Here is a 14,307-nt window from a genome sequence, read left to right as displayed (position 1 = left end):
GCCGGGGTCCTCCCGCTTGTGGCGACGCCCAAGGGCCGTCGGCTCAGCGGGGATCCCGGGGTGCCAGCGAGGTCTCGCGCAGAGCTGCGCTTCGCTTCATGAAAGCCTAATGAAGAGTTGGAGGGAGGAAGGGGAGCACTTGGGGGAGGAGGAAAAAGAGGTGGGCTTCTGAAAGTGAGCCGCTAGACGCCCACAATGCTGCAACACAGGAGAAACGAGAAACGGCAAGCAGGAAGCACTTTCAGAGAAACACACAGCTCTGATGCATGCATTTATTGCTACTGTAACCAGAAGGACACAGCGTGTTTATGAGTATTACTGGTAATAAATAAGGTGCTGCAGCACAGAATCGAAGGACAAAACAAAGAGTGACAGAAACCGTAAACTGAACGCAGGCACTTTTCTTTGCATGCAAAACATTCATATTGACACAATTAAATAAACTTTAGTGATTACATTTTTGCATTAAATGTAAAGATCTAATACATAACTGCTGACTTCTATATGAAAACTATGATTTAGAAAATGACTTATTCTTTTCTAAAACACAAAGACATTCACATTCGTCCCAAAAGTTGCATAGTTTTGTGTTTTTCTTCCCAGATAGAGAAAAAAAAAACTTACAAGTGTCATAATGCACCTACAATGAAACATACAGCAGTCACTAACTGATCAGTATTTAAAAGTAAAACTGTACACATTGTAAAACACCTAGATTCATGACAAGTATGACCATAAACTGCTTGAGAAATGCACAAACGGGTGCATTTATTAATTCGACTTTCTTTGGTAGAGAAACGCCGGCCGAGTTGAGCTGGGGAGATTAACAAACAACTTGCGAGCAAGACGAAAGGTGAGCCTCCCTTCTTTTATTTTCTCAGACGGAGACACAATCCTTCGTATGGTGGCTTTCTGCACGACGACACCTGGCAACGGCAGCATCAGGACCGCCATGGAAAATGACCGTCTTCTTCTATAGGATCTTCTTCTTCCGAGTAGTTTTCAGCTCGCTGTACTGAACCTGCAGGAAGTCGGAACATAAATTATCTTTAGTTATGTGTTAAATGAACAAAACAAGCAAAGAAAAAAAAAGCACCAGAGACATGAGTAAATAGATTCAAAGCTGTAATGAATTCAAAGCGGTTCTCCTGAGTTCAGCCATAACCTGAGGGGAAATATTACCAAAGCAGGGAAAGTATTCATCATTTCCATGAATGCTAATTAAAAACATGAAGCTTCTTTCTTCTCGAAACTGAGTAGCACAATATATATATTTCTTACTCAGCAATGCAGGGCGATATAAAAGCATTCTGATGTTATTACAAAAAAAGTAAGCAAGCTTGCTCAATGAGGAACGGCATTGCTAATGAGTGAGACGCCCATCATGGTTGTATGCGCGCACAATGACACTGGAGCATCTCTTTGCTACATAGAGTGTCTCTTTCACTCAACTATGTGACCCAAGGGCGGCGAGGAAGGAGACAAACAGAGTTTAACAGCTTAGAGGGAAGGAGCAAGAGAAAAACAGAGAGCAGAGAGGATAAAAGTCCAGAAATAAAAAATAAAATAGAAGCCTGTATGTTTCTCGTTAGCAGCAAATGAACAAAAAGTGATAATATTGCTTTCGCACGGCTAACCAGGACCTTGAGTCGCTCACAGCTAACTTGTGCGGCTAAAAGCGCGAGCAGGGTTTACAGCAGAAGACCGCCACCAGGGATGTATCGCGACCAAAACACGGGTGAAATTACACAGGGCTGCATAATTACACAGAAACAGAGCTAATTATACAGACAAGAGGGGGAAAGGAAAAGCCTGGGAGTCGTCGTGCTTGGAGGGAGAGCCGGCAGCCTCTGGGATTTCAGGCTTCCTGGCTGGCTGATCCCGCCGAGCTTACCTTCTGCACATCTGAAGGCACCCTCGACAGGAAATCAAGCAGCTCATTGTTGTCGATGCAGTACGGGTTCCGCAGCTTCTTGGTGAATTTATTGATACCTAAAACAAAAAGTCACACCAGCATATCATTAGGACTAGTCTCTGGTGGCTGCACGCTTTGTTTCCACACAAACAGAAAACGCTCGGAGGAGAGGCCGTCCAAGAACTGCTGCTCTCAGCGCCGCATGAACACTGTTTTTTTATTTTTATTTTTTTTTACTGGGGATGCGCTCGCTTTAGGACGGCAAGATTTCCAAAGTTTCAGACAATTAAAATAAGTAAATTATTTATTCTTTTGAGTCATAATATTTAAATGATAGAAAACAAGCAGAGAAAGACTCAAATGGAACTTAAATGGGAAATAAAAGTGACAAGAGAATGAATTTAATTTGTCTGTGCAGTTTAAAGTGAGAATGCTCACCGAAAATACAAACAACTTTTAGAGTTTTTACAGTTTTCAGGTTATAATCATATATAATCATATATAATCGTATTTTATTTGGGTTAAACAACAGAACAACTTATGTATAACAGGAAGCAAACCAAACACAAAAATCTGAGAACTGTTGCTTCCATTTGTTTTACACTCTGCATAACCAGGATTCACTGCAACTATAGCTAGAGATTCTTAGGTCTGGACTTTGACTGGGCCATTTTAAACACTGCATATGCTTCAGTCTTGGCTCTGGCTGTATGTCTGTCCAGTGTTAATCATAATAACATACACTGAAGGTTGTGGTTGGAAAATGATGAAATGGGAAAAAGGTTAAGGGATATGAATACTTCTGTAAAGCCCTGGACAGACGTTCTGTAAAACGAGAGGATAAAGATGCATCAACACATCTGAAACTTACCCCATAACAGGACTATGTAGCGAATGGGGACGAAGTATGTGATGACTGCAGCGGTGATGAAGACCACGAGAGCCAGGCCAGACAGGAACGGCACTGACCAGTTAAACGTGCTGAAAGTTGAAGTTAAAATGATTTTTAAAATTAAAAGCACTACAGAAAATTCACAGCAGCGTTGCAATTTCTGACGGATCTGAGAACTTCTTACTTTTTAATCCTCTCTCCCAGGCAGGCGACCTCATCCATCACGGTCTGGACCGTGATGATGATGTCTTGGACCATGTGGATTTTATCCAGTAGCCCCTTCTTCTCCGACTCCTGTGGTAGAAAACAACACCATGCTTAAAAAAGGTCAAGAAATAAAACTGTAATGAAAACTGAACAAAGGCTCCAAGACTTGTTATTATGATGCTACTGATGATAATTAACTTTAAAAAAGGTTTTGATTTGCTTTCTTTTCATTCATTTTACGATACATGTGTTAAAATTAACTCCCCAACTAAAGAGCTAACATTCAATCCAGAATTTACGAAATTTTGAGTAAAAAACAAGCAGGAAGAAATCACATAAGCTGCTTCTCTCATATTACAGTTTGAGAAAATAGAGTTTTCTTACATGAAGGTCAAAAACAACCTAAAGTAAAATAGCCTAAAACATGTTTTTTTTTAATCAAAAATATTCATCCATTAGATCATAACAAGTTCATTATCAGTCATCACAAAGGAAATGTATTGTTTTCATCTGTAAAACTAAATAAGTTGAAGTTTTTTTGATTAAAAAGATTAGGTCCCGACTCTGAGCCTGGTGGAACGCCACATTTAATTTCTTTAATATTGGAGTTAAGCTGTTTTTGTTTTCCAAATAACCACTAATGAACAGCACTTCCAACAATAAGGTTATAATATCAAAATGATTAATTGTATCCCAAAGCCTCTCAAATGATTCTCTGCACTGCCTTCTTTCTAATCTTCTGTAGCCTCTTCAATATATTTGAGTAGCAAAAGTAATAGAAATTAAAGCTGAATACATTCAGAGCTAAACAATGAGTTTAAATCTGAACCAAGAATGAAACTGATGTAATAGTATTTTCCATGCCTCTTTAAATGTTGATGCAAACTGAACTGCTTCCAAAGTCTAAAATAATGCCACATCCTAACACAATTAAAGTAATATTGGTTGTAAATGAAGATGATTTATTTAAGCTTTAGCTTTCAGGGTGATATGTGATCCGTGTGAGTAGGTTTGAAGGTGTAGCCTCTCCAGAGCGCAGGAGGACACTGAATTACGAAAAGAGATGAAGTATTGTCGAGAAGCCACTCCACACTCTGAAGAACGGTTTCAAAGTAAACAGGAGAGACGGGGCTCTTGGAAGATCTTTGTTCGGAGCGAAACATGTCCACATCAAAAGCAATGAGACTAACAGATGGTTAAACATCTAAAGAAAGGACATGGGCCGACGCAGGAAGGATGTTCTCCAAAAACCACAAGTTAAGACAAACGGCGCTTTGCCTCAGCAAAATATCCGTCAGCGCACTGAAACGCTCAGGCCGCTTCAGGGTCGGGTTCCCAGTGGAATCCTGATGAGAACCGCCATGAATCAGAGCCACGCAGGCCATTCACAACATCAACAATAAACCGCTGTCACTCTGAAGACATATTCCACCGCCTAAAAGCATTTCAGCACAGTCAACACTAACTTTCAGAAAGAGCTCTATAGAGGCATGTCTAAGTGCTGTCATTAGTTCTATATTGATGGTATTATGTAGTTTGTTAAGCTCAGGGACTTTCCCAAATGCAGCAGACCTTTTCCCCCGCCCCTCCATTTCCATATGAATGTGTTGTGACAAGTGGAAACAGGTTGGTGAGATCTTCATTAGGCCTAAACGTCTTTTGGTTTCAAAAGGAGTACAACTGGTGGTTGGCAGGAATCAAAACGCCGCGGAAGATTTAGTGCCGAATAAAAAGCTTAGCAACACACAGCCATAGATCAGAGAGGGAGATACCTCTGTCAACATGGGGTGGGGGGAGAAAATCATAATTCTTTTCTATTCATACACAAGTCGATGCTGAGCTGCTAAAAATACACCCGACTCAAAAGGTACGATACCTTTTCATCATCCTCGTCCTCATCCGCCAAATCCATGCCGTCCTGGAAGACAAAACAAACACTGAAAGGTGAGATTCAAAGGATTCATAGATCAGGATAAAAAAAAACAACAACAAAACTAACATGGTGTTGGTGTAACACTGGAAGCCTGGACTAACTCCTGCAGCTGAGCGCTGACCCTGAGATTAGCCCCCTGAAACGCTGGGCCCTGCGGGGTCATCGACCGACGGGACGCGCTGGATTTTTCTCAGGCTCAGCCTCACATACCAGAATATATCAACAACCCATAATCATGGTTTTAACATCAGCGCTGCTCATAAAATTCAATCCATTAACTGAACTGAACCAATGGATTTTAGGTTAAAACTAAAACGGAGACCTGACAGTGCATCAGAAAGTGGAGAAAAATGGTTCTCAGCCAAAAGCTTCTAAAAAAAGGTTCTGAGAATATATGAATATATAAATGATCAAAATAAAACAGCTGTGATAGATTACGGATGATTGGAATAAATTATATTTCACTTAAAAGGATGTGAGTGATGACCCCTAAAGCAGATTAATGGGTGACTTCTGCTTTTCTCAATGAATATTTCAGAATGATTTTGTTGTGATGGTGACCAATCATACGTCTCGATCTCATTCTGATTTAACATTATAATAATAATACAAAAAGAACAATAAAGAAAAGTCAATTGAACATCTGCCAATAGCAGTGAGTTAATACTTTTTGTTGAGAAACTTTAAAATGAATTACAGGTTACAGTTAATTAATGTCAAGATAGAAATTCAGAGCAATGTTCACCAAAGTGGTGTCTACAGACAGCTTACTTCCTGTTTTATGAAACATGGAGTCTGACTGCGTTAGGTGAGCTCACATCTGGTGGGAAGAGGAACAGCAGCACGTATCCAGTTGGTTTTCTGTGACTTTACTGCCAGATGCCATTGTTCTTTTAAAGCCAATTAGAATAATACGCCTCAGTGAAGCCAAATAATTTTTAAAAATGATACGTTTCCACCATAGTTTCTGTAGTTAAACTCTGCTCCTAGCTGAGTCACATTTAGCCCGACATTCTTTTAGATATTCTATTATTTTCCTATTTTTGATCAGAAAAAGATTAATTCCTTCATGAGAGATGGATTGTTGTAACTGTTTTGCTTTGATATGTATAGAAAAATGAAGTAAATACAAACAAAACACATTAGCTGACAAAGTATTTACTTAATTTGTAATAATTTTTGTATTTCTTGGTCAGAAAACTAAATTAAAGATGCTACGTTATTCATTGACTATTTTCTTACATGGAATATTTACAAACCCTATTTAGCTTCAAAATCGTAAACATTTTTACAAGTCACAGCTAATCACAGTGAGAACATCCTTCTCTGACTTGTGACTCAATAATTTTTCCTGCTGTCTCTGGACTCGCATCAGTGAAACTGAGATCCAAATCCAGAAAAAAACAAAAAACAAAATAAAAACACACAACCCTCTCTTTTTGCCAAGCTGACTTTCCAAAACAAAAGCTGAGCTGCAGTCCGATTACAGCGAACTAGAGGAAGGACAAAAACTCGGGACGGGGAAAGCCGAGTTAGTAAAGGGCAAGCTCTGTAAATGAGCTTTGACTATAATGCGCTGTTATATTAGCCTATTTAGTCAGATTTCTAAGCTTTTGTAGGAAAGCCATATTCAAACTGTTGCTATGGCAACGTATGAGCTTCTAATTACGAGCACAAAACACGGTTTGGGTGGCCTTTTTTTTTTTTTTTTGCACATAATGAAGAAAAAAAAAAGAGAGCAGAGAAAAGAAGTCATCAGGCTCTCCCTCTTTCTCTCTACATATGTACTGACTCACCACATCTTGACTGAGTCGTCCGGAGCGAACCTGGAAGTAGTTCCAGGTGATGAGCAGAACCAGGAAGAAGGGCAGCATGTAAAAATCCCAGTACCACACCGTGAGGAGAAAAATCTGCAGGAGGAACCGAACGTTAGCGGAGGCACAGAGAAGGGGGAGGAATCTGGATGTGACACCCAGAAGCCAACGGCTGATCTGACCCGCTCCGGTCCCACTGATAAAGAGGATTCTGGTATTACCTCAGCCCCGACGTTCATGAGGTGCTCAGTTGGACCAACTCAACCCCTCGCTTACGCATTGACCATAGATATAGAAACCTAATTGCCGTTACTCATCCTGAGCACAATCGAGCACATTGAAGGAAATCGCTTCAGAGCAGCCATGGGGAAGCTGTGTGGAAATGTCAATACCATCCATTATGTCATCCAGAGCACAGATATGGGCAATTTATGATATACACCAACACAAAGTAGGGTACAGTGGAAGGGAAATATAGCATGGCTTTCACAATTATTTACGAATAAGAACCTAAGAGAATGTACTGAACTTCTTCTACAGTGATACTCCTAGATTCAAACCAATGGTAAATCAATTACCTGCAGAAACCACCAGATTGATAAGCAAATAGCAAGATGTTTTATACCCACAGCAAACACAAGTGAATCTGTTTACAGGGCAACTTGTGATCTATTTGGAAGAGTGGCAAGAGCACTTAAACATACAGCTTTAGTTTAGATCAGAGGACAGGCATGTGTTACAAGTGTCCTAGCCAAAGTCCAGAGAACTTTAAGAAAGAGAAAAAAAAAATCTATAAATTCAAATTAAATTCAATTGAAAATTTGGGGCAAGACTTAAAAATGTTTACACACTGCAAAAATAAAAAAGGGTCAATTTTACACATTACTGACTCTGGAAAACAGAATGCTCTTGTTTTTCTTTTAGCAAAAGCTCCAACAAACTTGTTTGATTTCCCTTCCTCCCCACAGACGAGCAACACTTTGTGATTCATCACATAAAATCTCCCTCAAACTCCACTGAAGTCTGTAGTGGCCAAGTGTTGCAAGGCACTGCATGAAGCAGATAAAATGATAACAATGTAATCTGGATGTTATTGTTTGAGTTGAAGATCTGAATCAAACTGGAATAATCCTGCCAGAGAAGCAACCTCGGCCAAAAAGCAGCAGTGAGTTAAAATGTTTGAGTGAGGCTTACAATTCTGTTTTTTTTTTTTTTTTATAAAGCTAATAAAAAAAAAAATAGGTGAACATCTGCTAAAGACATCGCTCTCCTGGACTTAAAGCTTATCAGATCAGACCGCTCCCGTCCACAGCCGCCAACACCAGCATCAGCCTCAACGTGCCGAGTGCCAAGCGCACGCTCCTCCGTGTTATCACGAGCCAAAGCGGAGCCTGGGAGACGAGGTGGATGTGGTTTCACGCTGCCAGGGTTATGTTTTATTAGGAAGGACTTTGTAATGACTGAGGGCTTGGAGGGAAAAAACCAAGTCACGCTTTAGTGGAAATGTATACTCAGACCATAAAGATCGGGGTAATTGTAGCTCATTTCAACTTGAGAGGCATTACACAGACTTCAGCTGTAAAAATAAATAATTAAATAAAAGGATGTGGGAATATTATGCACATCACAGGAAAAACTTTAGGAGTGAAAAAGGAAAAGGTTGGTAGAGATTGGTAGAAAGAGTTCCAGATGAATGTTTGTGAAAAGAGTTTGCATGTGTTGGGAATCTTTTTCTGTACATCCACATGCAGGTTGTTATACAGTCACTATTAGAGTTCACAGCCTTATTTTCCTACATGAAGAACATTCATGTTATTCAGCAATGAAGTACAAAATAGCATAACTTCAAGAACTGCCTCAAAAAACTGTCAAAAATAATTTAAAAACAATGAAGAAATCTAAGATTTATTTTAGTACAATATTTTTAGGTATATTTTTAAAAAATGTTCTTTATACAGTAATCATTTTAGAGTATTCCTTCTTAATTGGTCTTATGTCTCCATCATGAAGACCAAAGGACGCATCATGCAGGTCAGGAAGGAAGTTCTGAAGAAATGTGCTGCAGGTCTGCGTTTGTAACTTATGGCTGCATTTCCACTACAAATTGTGGTGTTTGCATTAAATAAGAAATGCAATTACAATCACATGTGAATAAGTTTGTTCACATGATAAGTCAATAAAAAACACCCGTCGTCTTCTTTGTGGTTTGTGCCAGCGGCAACATGTGATTCAAAAAAAGCGTTTCTATTGCAGTTTTACAAAATAAACCAATTTCGAAAAACAAAACGTGTTTTGGAAATTGCCGTGTTTCCATTAAGCAAATTTATTTTCAAAATGTGAAATTGCGCAATTATATAGTCAAAGGAAACGCAGCTTGTGACTCAGTTTGGTCAGAAGGAACGCGCCAGAACTCCAGCAAACTATTGTGAGAAGCTCGTGGAAGGAAATCCAAATGGTTTGACTCACATCATTCAGTTTAAATACCAAATGTATCTGAACCTCTGAGTTTGAAAAAGTTACCAAAAAAATCTCTTCAGCATTTTATGTTTTCTGGCATTCAGCAAATAGAAATCACTTTGGTAATTTTAACTAACTTTAAACAAGAGAACTTTGGTCTGATTTAACCTTAGACAACGAGGAAAAAATGCGTATGTGTGTTTTTATTCAGTGTATGTAAACATCTGGTTTCAACTGTGATAACATGTTGCTGCGCACTGTTCAACCAAGTTTATGGTGTAACTACAAGAAAATTGGAGAAATACCTGAAAAAAGCTGCAAAACACCTGAGAGTGATTTGAAGGTCCATCTTCCAGCAGGACAATTACACTAAACCCACCGCCAGAGCTACGGCGGCTTAGATAAATGCGTATTCGATGTGTTAGAATGGTCTAATCAAAGCGCAGATGTAAACCCAGTTGAGAATCTGAGGTAAGACAAGAAAATTGATGTTTACAGAAGGCATACATCCAGTTGGACTGGGTTTGAGGATAAAATTTTGAGTCTAGATGTGCAGAGTTGGTAGAAACACACAATAAAAGCAGCTGTAATTGTTGTGACAGGTGGTTCTGTAAAGTATTGGCGCATAAAAGTAAGCGTCAGATTTTTATTTGGAAAAACTATGAATTGTACTATTTTCCCTCATTTCACAATTGTGTTGCACTTTGTGATGCTATCAGGTAAAGTGCTACATAAATCCACAGAAGTTAGTTGTCATAACAAAGAAAAAATATGTAAAAAGGATATATAATGATATATTATATTCCATGTACTTCTCAAGACTTTATGACAGTCCTATCCTTACATCTCATTTCATCTACATTATCACTAGTTTTTCAGCTAAAAAAAAAGCTTTAGCTTTTTAGCTCATTTTAGCTCTTAAGCTGCTGTGACACTGCAAAAACACAAAATCTTACCAAGTATTTTTGTCTAGTTTCTAGTGCAAATGTATTAGCTGACTTGAAATAAGACTAAACTAACTTACAAGCAAGTTTAAGATGTAAGAGCTTATTTATGTCAAAAATCCCTTAATATTGATGAATAAGTTCTAGATCCACGCCAACATCATTTCACTTATAACAACATTTTCCTATGTTAAGAAGAAATAATTTACACTATAGCATTGTAAGCAGTGTTCTTCTTAGCTGTGTATTTTTCATTGCCTGAAAGATTTCACTCCTCTTCAACAGTTTGTCTATACATGTTTTACAGATTGTCGGTTTTTTTCACCACTTAAGTCATTTTAATGCTCCTGTAATTTTCACCAAAAACATTCAGTTTACAGTATTCACAGCGTGTTTTCACAAGAAATGCATGTTTTTCTGGCTCACTATGCAACGCATAAGGAATAAAAGTATGGCTAGACGAGATGAGCATTAGAGTTCATGTGTTTTCCGCCTCGGCTCTGCCGCACACCACTGCTAATTATTCTCAGATCCTTCAAGAACCATAGAGATCCTCCCGGTAAGCAAAAGGTGGAAAAATAGTTGGGAAACCAAATGCAGGAATTAAACACTGACAACAGTGTTTGCATAATGAGGAACACATTTAAAAAGTGACAGATTCACAGTGAACACCATCGCAGACAGGAGGCAGGGGAAACCGAGGAAGTGTCGAGGGGTTACCGTTTGGTAACAGACGGCCCGTTTCGTTTCCGATTCTCAGTAAATTATGAAAAACAAAAAAAGGCAAATCGTTTTTATGAATCGTTTTTTTAATTATTATTATTATTTTTTTTAGCTCAGCAGTTTGGAGGAGGAGGACGGCGGCTGCCGGGGTTAAGGCGTCGCGCCGATTTACAGTGCGTTTCAGCTCCCTGTGTGACAGCCGGCAGATGGTGCAGGTGGTTCGTCAGCGCAGGCTGTCACGCAGAGCGAAGCTTTGATTCATTATGCTTATGTGGTGGTATTACTGGGCAGCCATTTATTTCTTCTCACTGAGGCTTGACAAGGCAGTGGGCATCAGTGTGAAAACATGACTACAGATGGTGCTGTCTTTCAAACGGAGGACGTGCGTGTTGCTGTACATCGCCCCGATTTTTTGCCCGAATAGCTGTCAGTTAAAACTGGAATGCCATGGTGGAAAGTCGGCAGTGTGGAAGAGGGAACGCTTTCTCTTCGCAGCTAAAGTGCATTGTTTTCCCATTAAATCTCGCGTTTTAATACGGCTTAGACGTTTCACTTGCAAGAGGCTGCTGATTAAAGCCCGCGCCGACCTCTGATCCCTCCCCGTTTGATGCATTTTATGGCCATAAAAGACTAAATGCATGACTCAAATCAGATTACAGCTCCACTACAGCTTCTGTTTTTCACAGTAAACTGAGCAAACTGTGCTACTGGCAAGCAAACTGTCTCCTCATTAGCCCTGCAGAAGGCTTCCCCCACCACCTCCCGCCCTCCAACCTCCGACTGAGAGCAAAACTTTAGCGCCATCTCTGGGATGGGGAAAGTAAAAACAAAAAGACCTTTCAATGACCCTGATTGCTTGAATTGTTAATGAAAAACGCGCTCTATGCTATTTCCATCGACTGCGATGTGGGACGGAAGGCAACGACAAAACATCTGCCCACGCTCGAATTTCAAAGTTGAAACTGTATGGCCGACAAGAAAAAGATGGAAAAGGTTACTTTCTGTGTTTCTGTCTTCACATTTATGTTACACAGAATGGAGAGGTGGTCATATCTCTGAAGAGCTTTCTAATCGAGACTCCAGCTGAATAACGTGGGGTCCGAATCAAAATGGGGCGCAGAACGGACAGAGGGGTTAATGAGTTGTCAGGAAGAAAATAGGCCATCCCGACTCCGCTGGGACCCGGCTCTCTCACAGCTGAGGCTTAACTCTGCATCCAGGAGGAAACCGAAAGCCGACCGCTCAGACAAGGAGCTAGCTAGCAGGGTTTTCTTTTTTCTTCCTTGTTTTTTCTTGTGCTGCATTGATTAAGAATCTCTCGGGGAGAGTTCAAGTAAGGGTTGGCCGGGGCTGCGGTCGTCTTCCGCAGCCTCGCAGGGAAAACAAGAGAGAGAGAAAGAAATGCAGATAGTGTTGTTGATCAGCAGCTGAAGCTCCTCACCATGAAGGCCATCAGGCTCCTCTGAACGCTCTCCCACTGGAAGCAGCTTTTGATGTACTGCAGAGTGGACCTGATAGCCGTGTAAAACACCTTCACGCGCGCCACATTCCTGGCCAGAGCCTGAAAGACACGGATAATAAAACGCACACAGAAGACAAACACATTAAGTTGGAGTAAAAAAATAATAACAAAAAATACATCCGAGGGTCTGGTTTTCTTTGGTTAATGTGGGACTTTGTGAGATATATTTGACTTGCAATCAGCAAGAAAACATCAGAGAAACGTCAAACTGGTTTTCTTTAAATAGTAAATATCTCATTACTTTTGACATAAGGCAAAATTAACATAAATGTAACTCTTTTATGTTACATACGATATAAAAGCTTCCTGTAAGTAAATAACTCCACTTGCAGATTTTTTCACTTGTAATAAAAACAATGTTAAGTGAAACAAAATCTGTCAGTGGAACTGGTACTTTTTAAAATCTATATTCAAGAACTATTTAGTTTGCCTTAAAGGAGAACTGAAATGCTTCAATTGGTAACATTTCAATTAAGTTTTTTAAACTTGATTTATTACATTTGATTAGCTTGACTAATTTAAGACAGTCTGACTAAAATAATTTATTTTACTTCAAATACAGAATTCAACATAATTTTATGGAAAGTTATTTCAACGTTTTAAATGGTTCCAAATAATAATAATAATAATAAAAAAAGTAAATGATCTAAAAGTACATTATCACCGACATTAAACATAAAAATTCAGCTTGAATTTAAATAATATAAAATGTGTGTTTTATGATGTTATTTCAGATTGTCCAAATAGGAGTAAAAATACCTTCATGATAATGAGAAAAAAATCTACAATTTCACAAATTAAAGATTTGAAATTTCATTGTGAAAACATAAATTCTGGCTGGTATGAACTATGCATACCAGCCAGTTCTTTTGAAACTTCTTCACCAATATTAGTTGTTGTATTTATGAATATCTAGGTCTTTATTCAGGCAGCAACCTGATATTTGCACTAGCAACTAGCCAAAAAAGAACGTGTTAAGAAGTTGTGTTTCTGCAGCGTCGGTAAAGAAATGTCAGTAATCTGACCTGATTTTGGCAAACGAGACTTTGAACATCAAAAGCGACAGCAGACCTGCATGGTGCGAGCCCAGTCTGCAGTTCAGAAGCCAGTTCTGTGGTGCTAGTGAGCAACGTATTGTCTGACAACAATGAGTCGTTGTGGGAAGTGCAGACAGTCAGGCACCCAGTCTCGCACCCTGTCTTACACACTGTATATCAAGCTAATGTAGCAGAACAGCAAGCAAGAATTCACTCCACGTTGGGCTCAATTAAAACGCAGAGAGCAGCTAATTTAGACAAATGTCTGCAGTGATTCAAAGTTAATCAAAGAACAAAAGACTGAAATCTGTTTATATCGAGATTTGTTAGTGATTGAAGTGATCCCTTCCTGATGACAGAACTAAAGTCATTTTGTGCTTTGTTGAGATTTTATGTGATTTGACAACACAAAGCAGAGTATAGTTACACTCTGCAATAAAAACTTGGAAACAAATAACTTAAAATAAAATCATGCATCATTTCCTTTAAATTAAATTAAATGCAAATAGTTGCATCAAAAATTGTGTGTAATTTAATCTCAGTGCAAGTTCAGCTGTTCTGTGAAGGTTTGAGGTTTGTTGAAGTACATAAAATATATCTATATATAAATGATCATATAGAATAGAATGGAATAGATACATTATGGTATAAGCACATTTGAATTTTCAAGTTTTTTCAACTTGAGAACAGCAAAAGTTTTCAAATACAGAGTAAATATCAGATAAAATGGACACTTAAAAACACAAACACACATTTAAGAAATACATTAAACTCCAATGTATGAAAAGATGAACAGCTCTTGTATATAATTTGCTTCCCAGTTAATATTGGAACTACTTAGATGGATTTTCACCGTCCTTTTA

General features: G+C 38.9%; 1 protein-coding gene across 2 annotated transcripts in view; it reads right to left on the bottom strand.

The window, feature by feature from the left end:
- Positions 1–258: 258 nt before the first annotated feature.
- Positions 259–14,307, bottom strand: part of mctp2b (multiple C2 domains, transmembrane 2b) — a 46,613-nt gene continuing 32,564 nt past the window's right edge. For both annotated transcript variants that reach the window (XM_015009188.2, XM_015009189.2), the window contains 7 exons: positions 12,327–12,446; positions 6,744–6,857; positions 4,891–4,932; positions 2,992–3,101; positions 2,787–2,896; positions 1,895–1,992; positions 259–1,021 (listed from right to left, as the gene is read on the bottom strand). In XM_015009188.2, coding sequence (XP_014864674.2) covers positions 974–1,021; positions 1,895–1,992; positions 2,787–2,896; positions 2,992–3,101; positions 4,891–4,932; positions 6,744–6,857; positions 12,327–12,446 — 642 coding nt within the window. In that variant the 3' untranslated portion in view covers positions 259–973. The remainder of the gene's footprint in view (positions 1,022–1,894; positions 1,993–2,786; positions 2,897–2,991; positions 3,102–4,890; positions 4,933–6,743; positions 6,858–12,326; positions 12,447–14,307) is intronic.

Source organism: Poecilia mexicana, unplaced genomic scaffold (genome assembly GCF_051168715.1).
Source record: "Poecilia mexicana isolate PSO_F unplaced genomic scaffold, ASM5116871v1 scaffold_3, whole genome shotgun sequence".
Taxonomy (NCBI): domain Eukaryota; kingdom Metazoa; phylum Chordata; class Actinopteri; order Cyprinodontiformes; family Poeciliidae; genus Poecilia; species Poecilia mexicana.
This window is presented reverse-complemented; position numbering and strand designations above follow the sequence as displayed.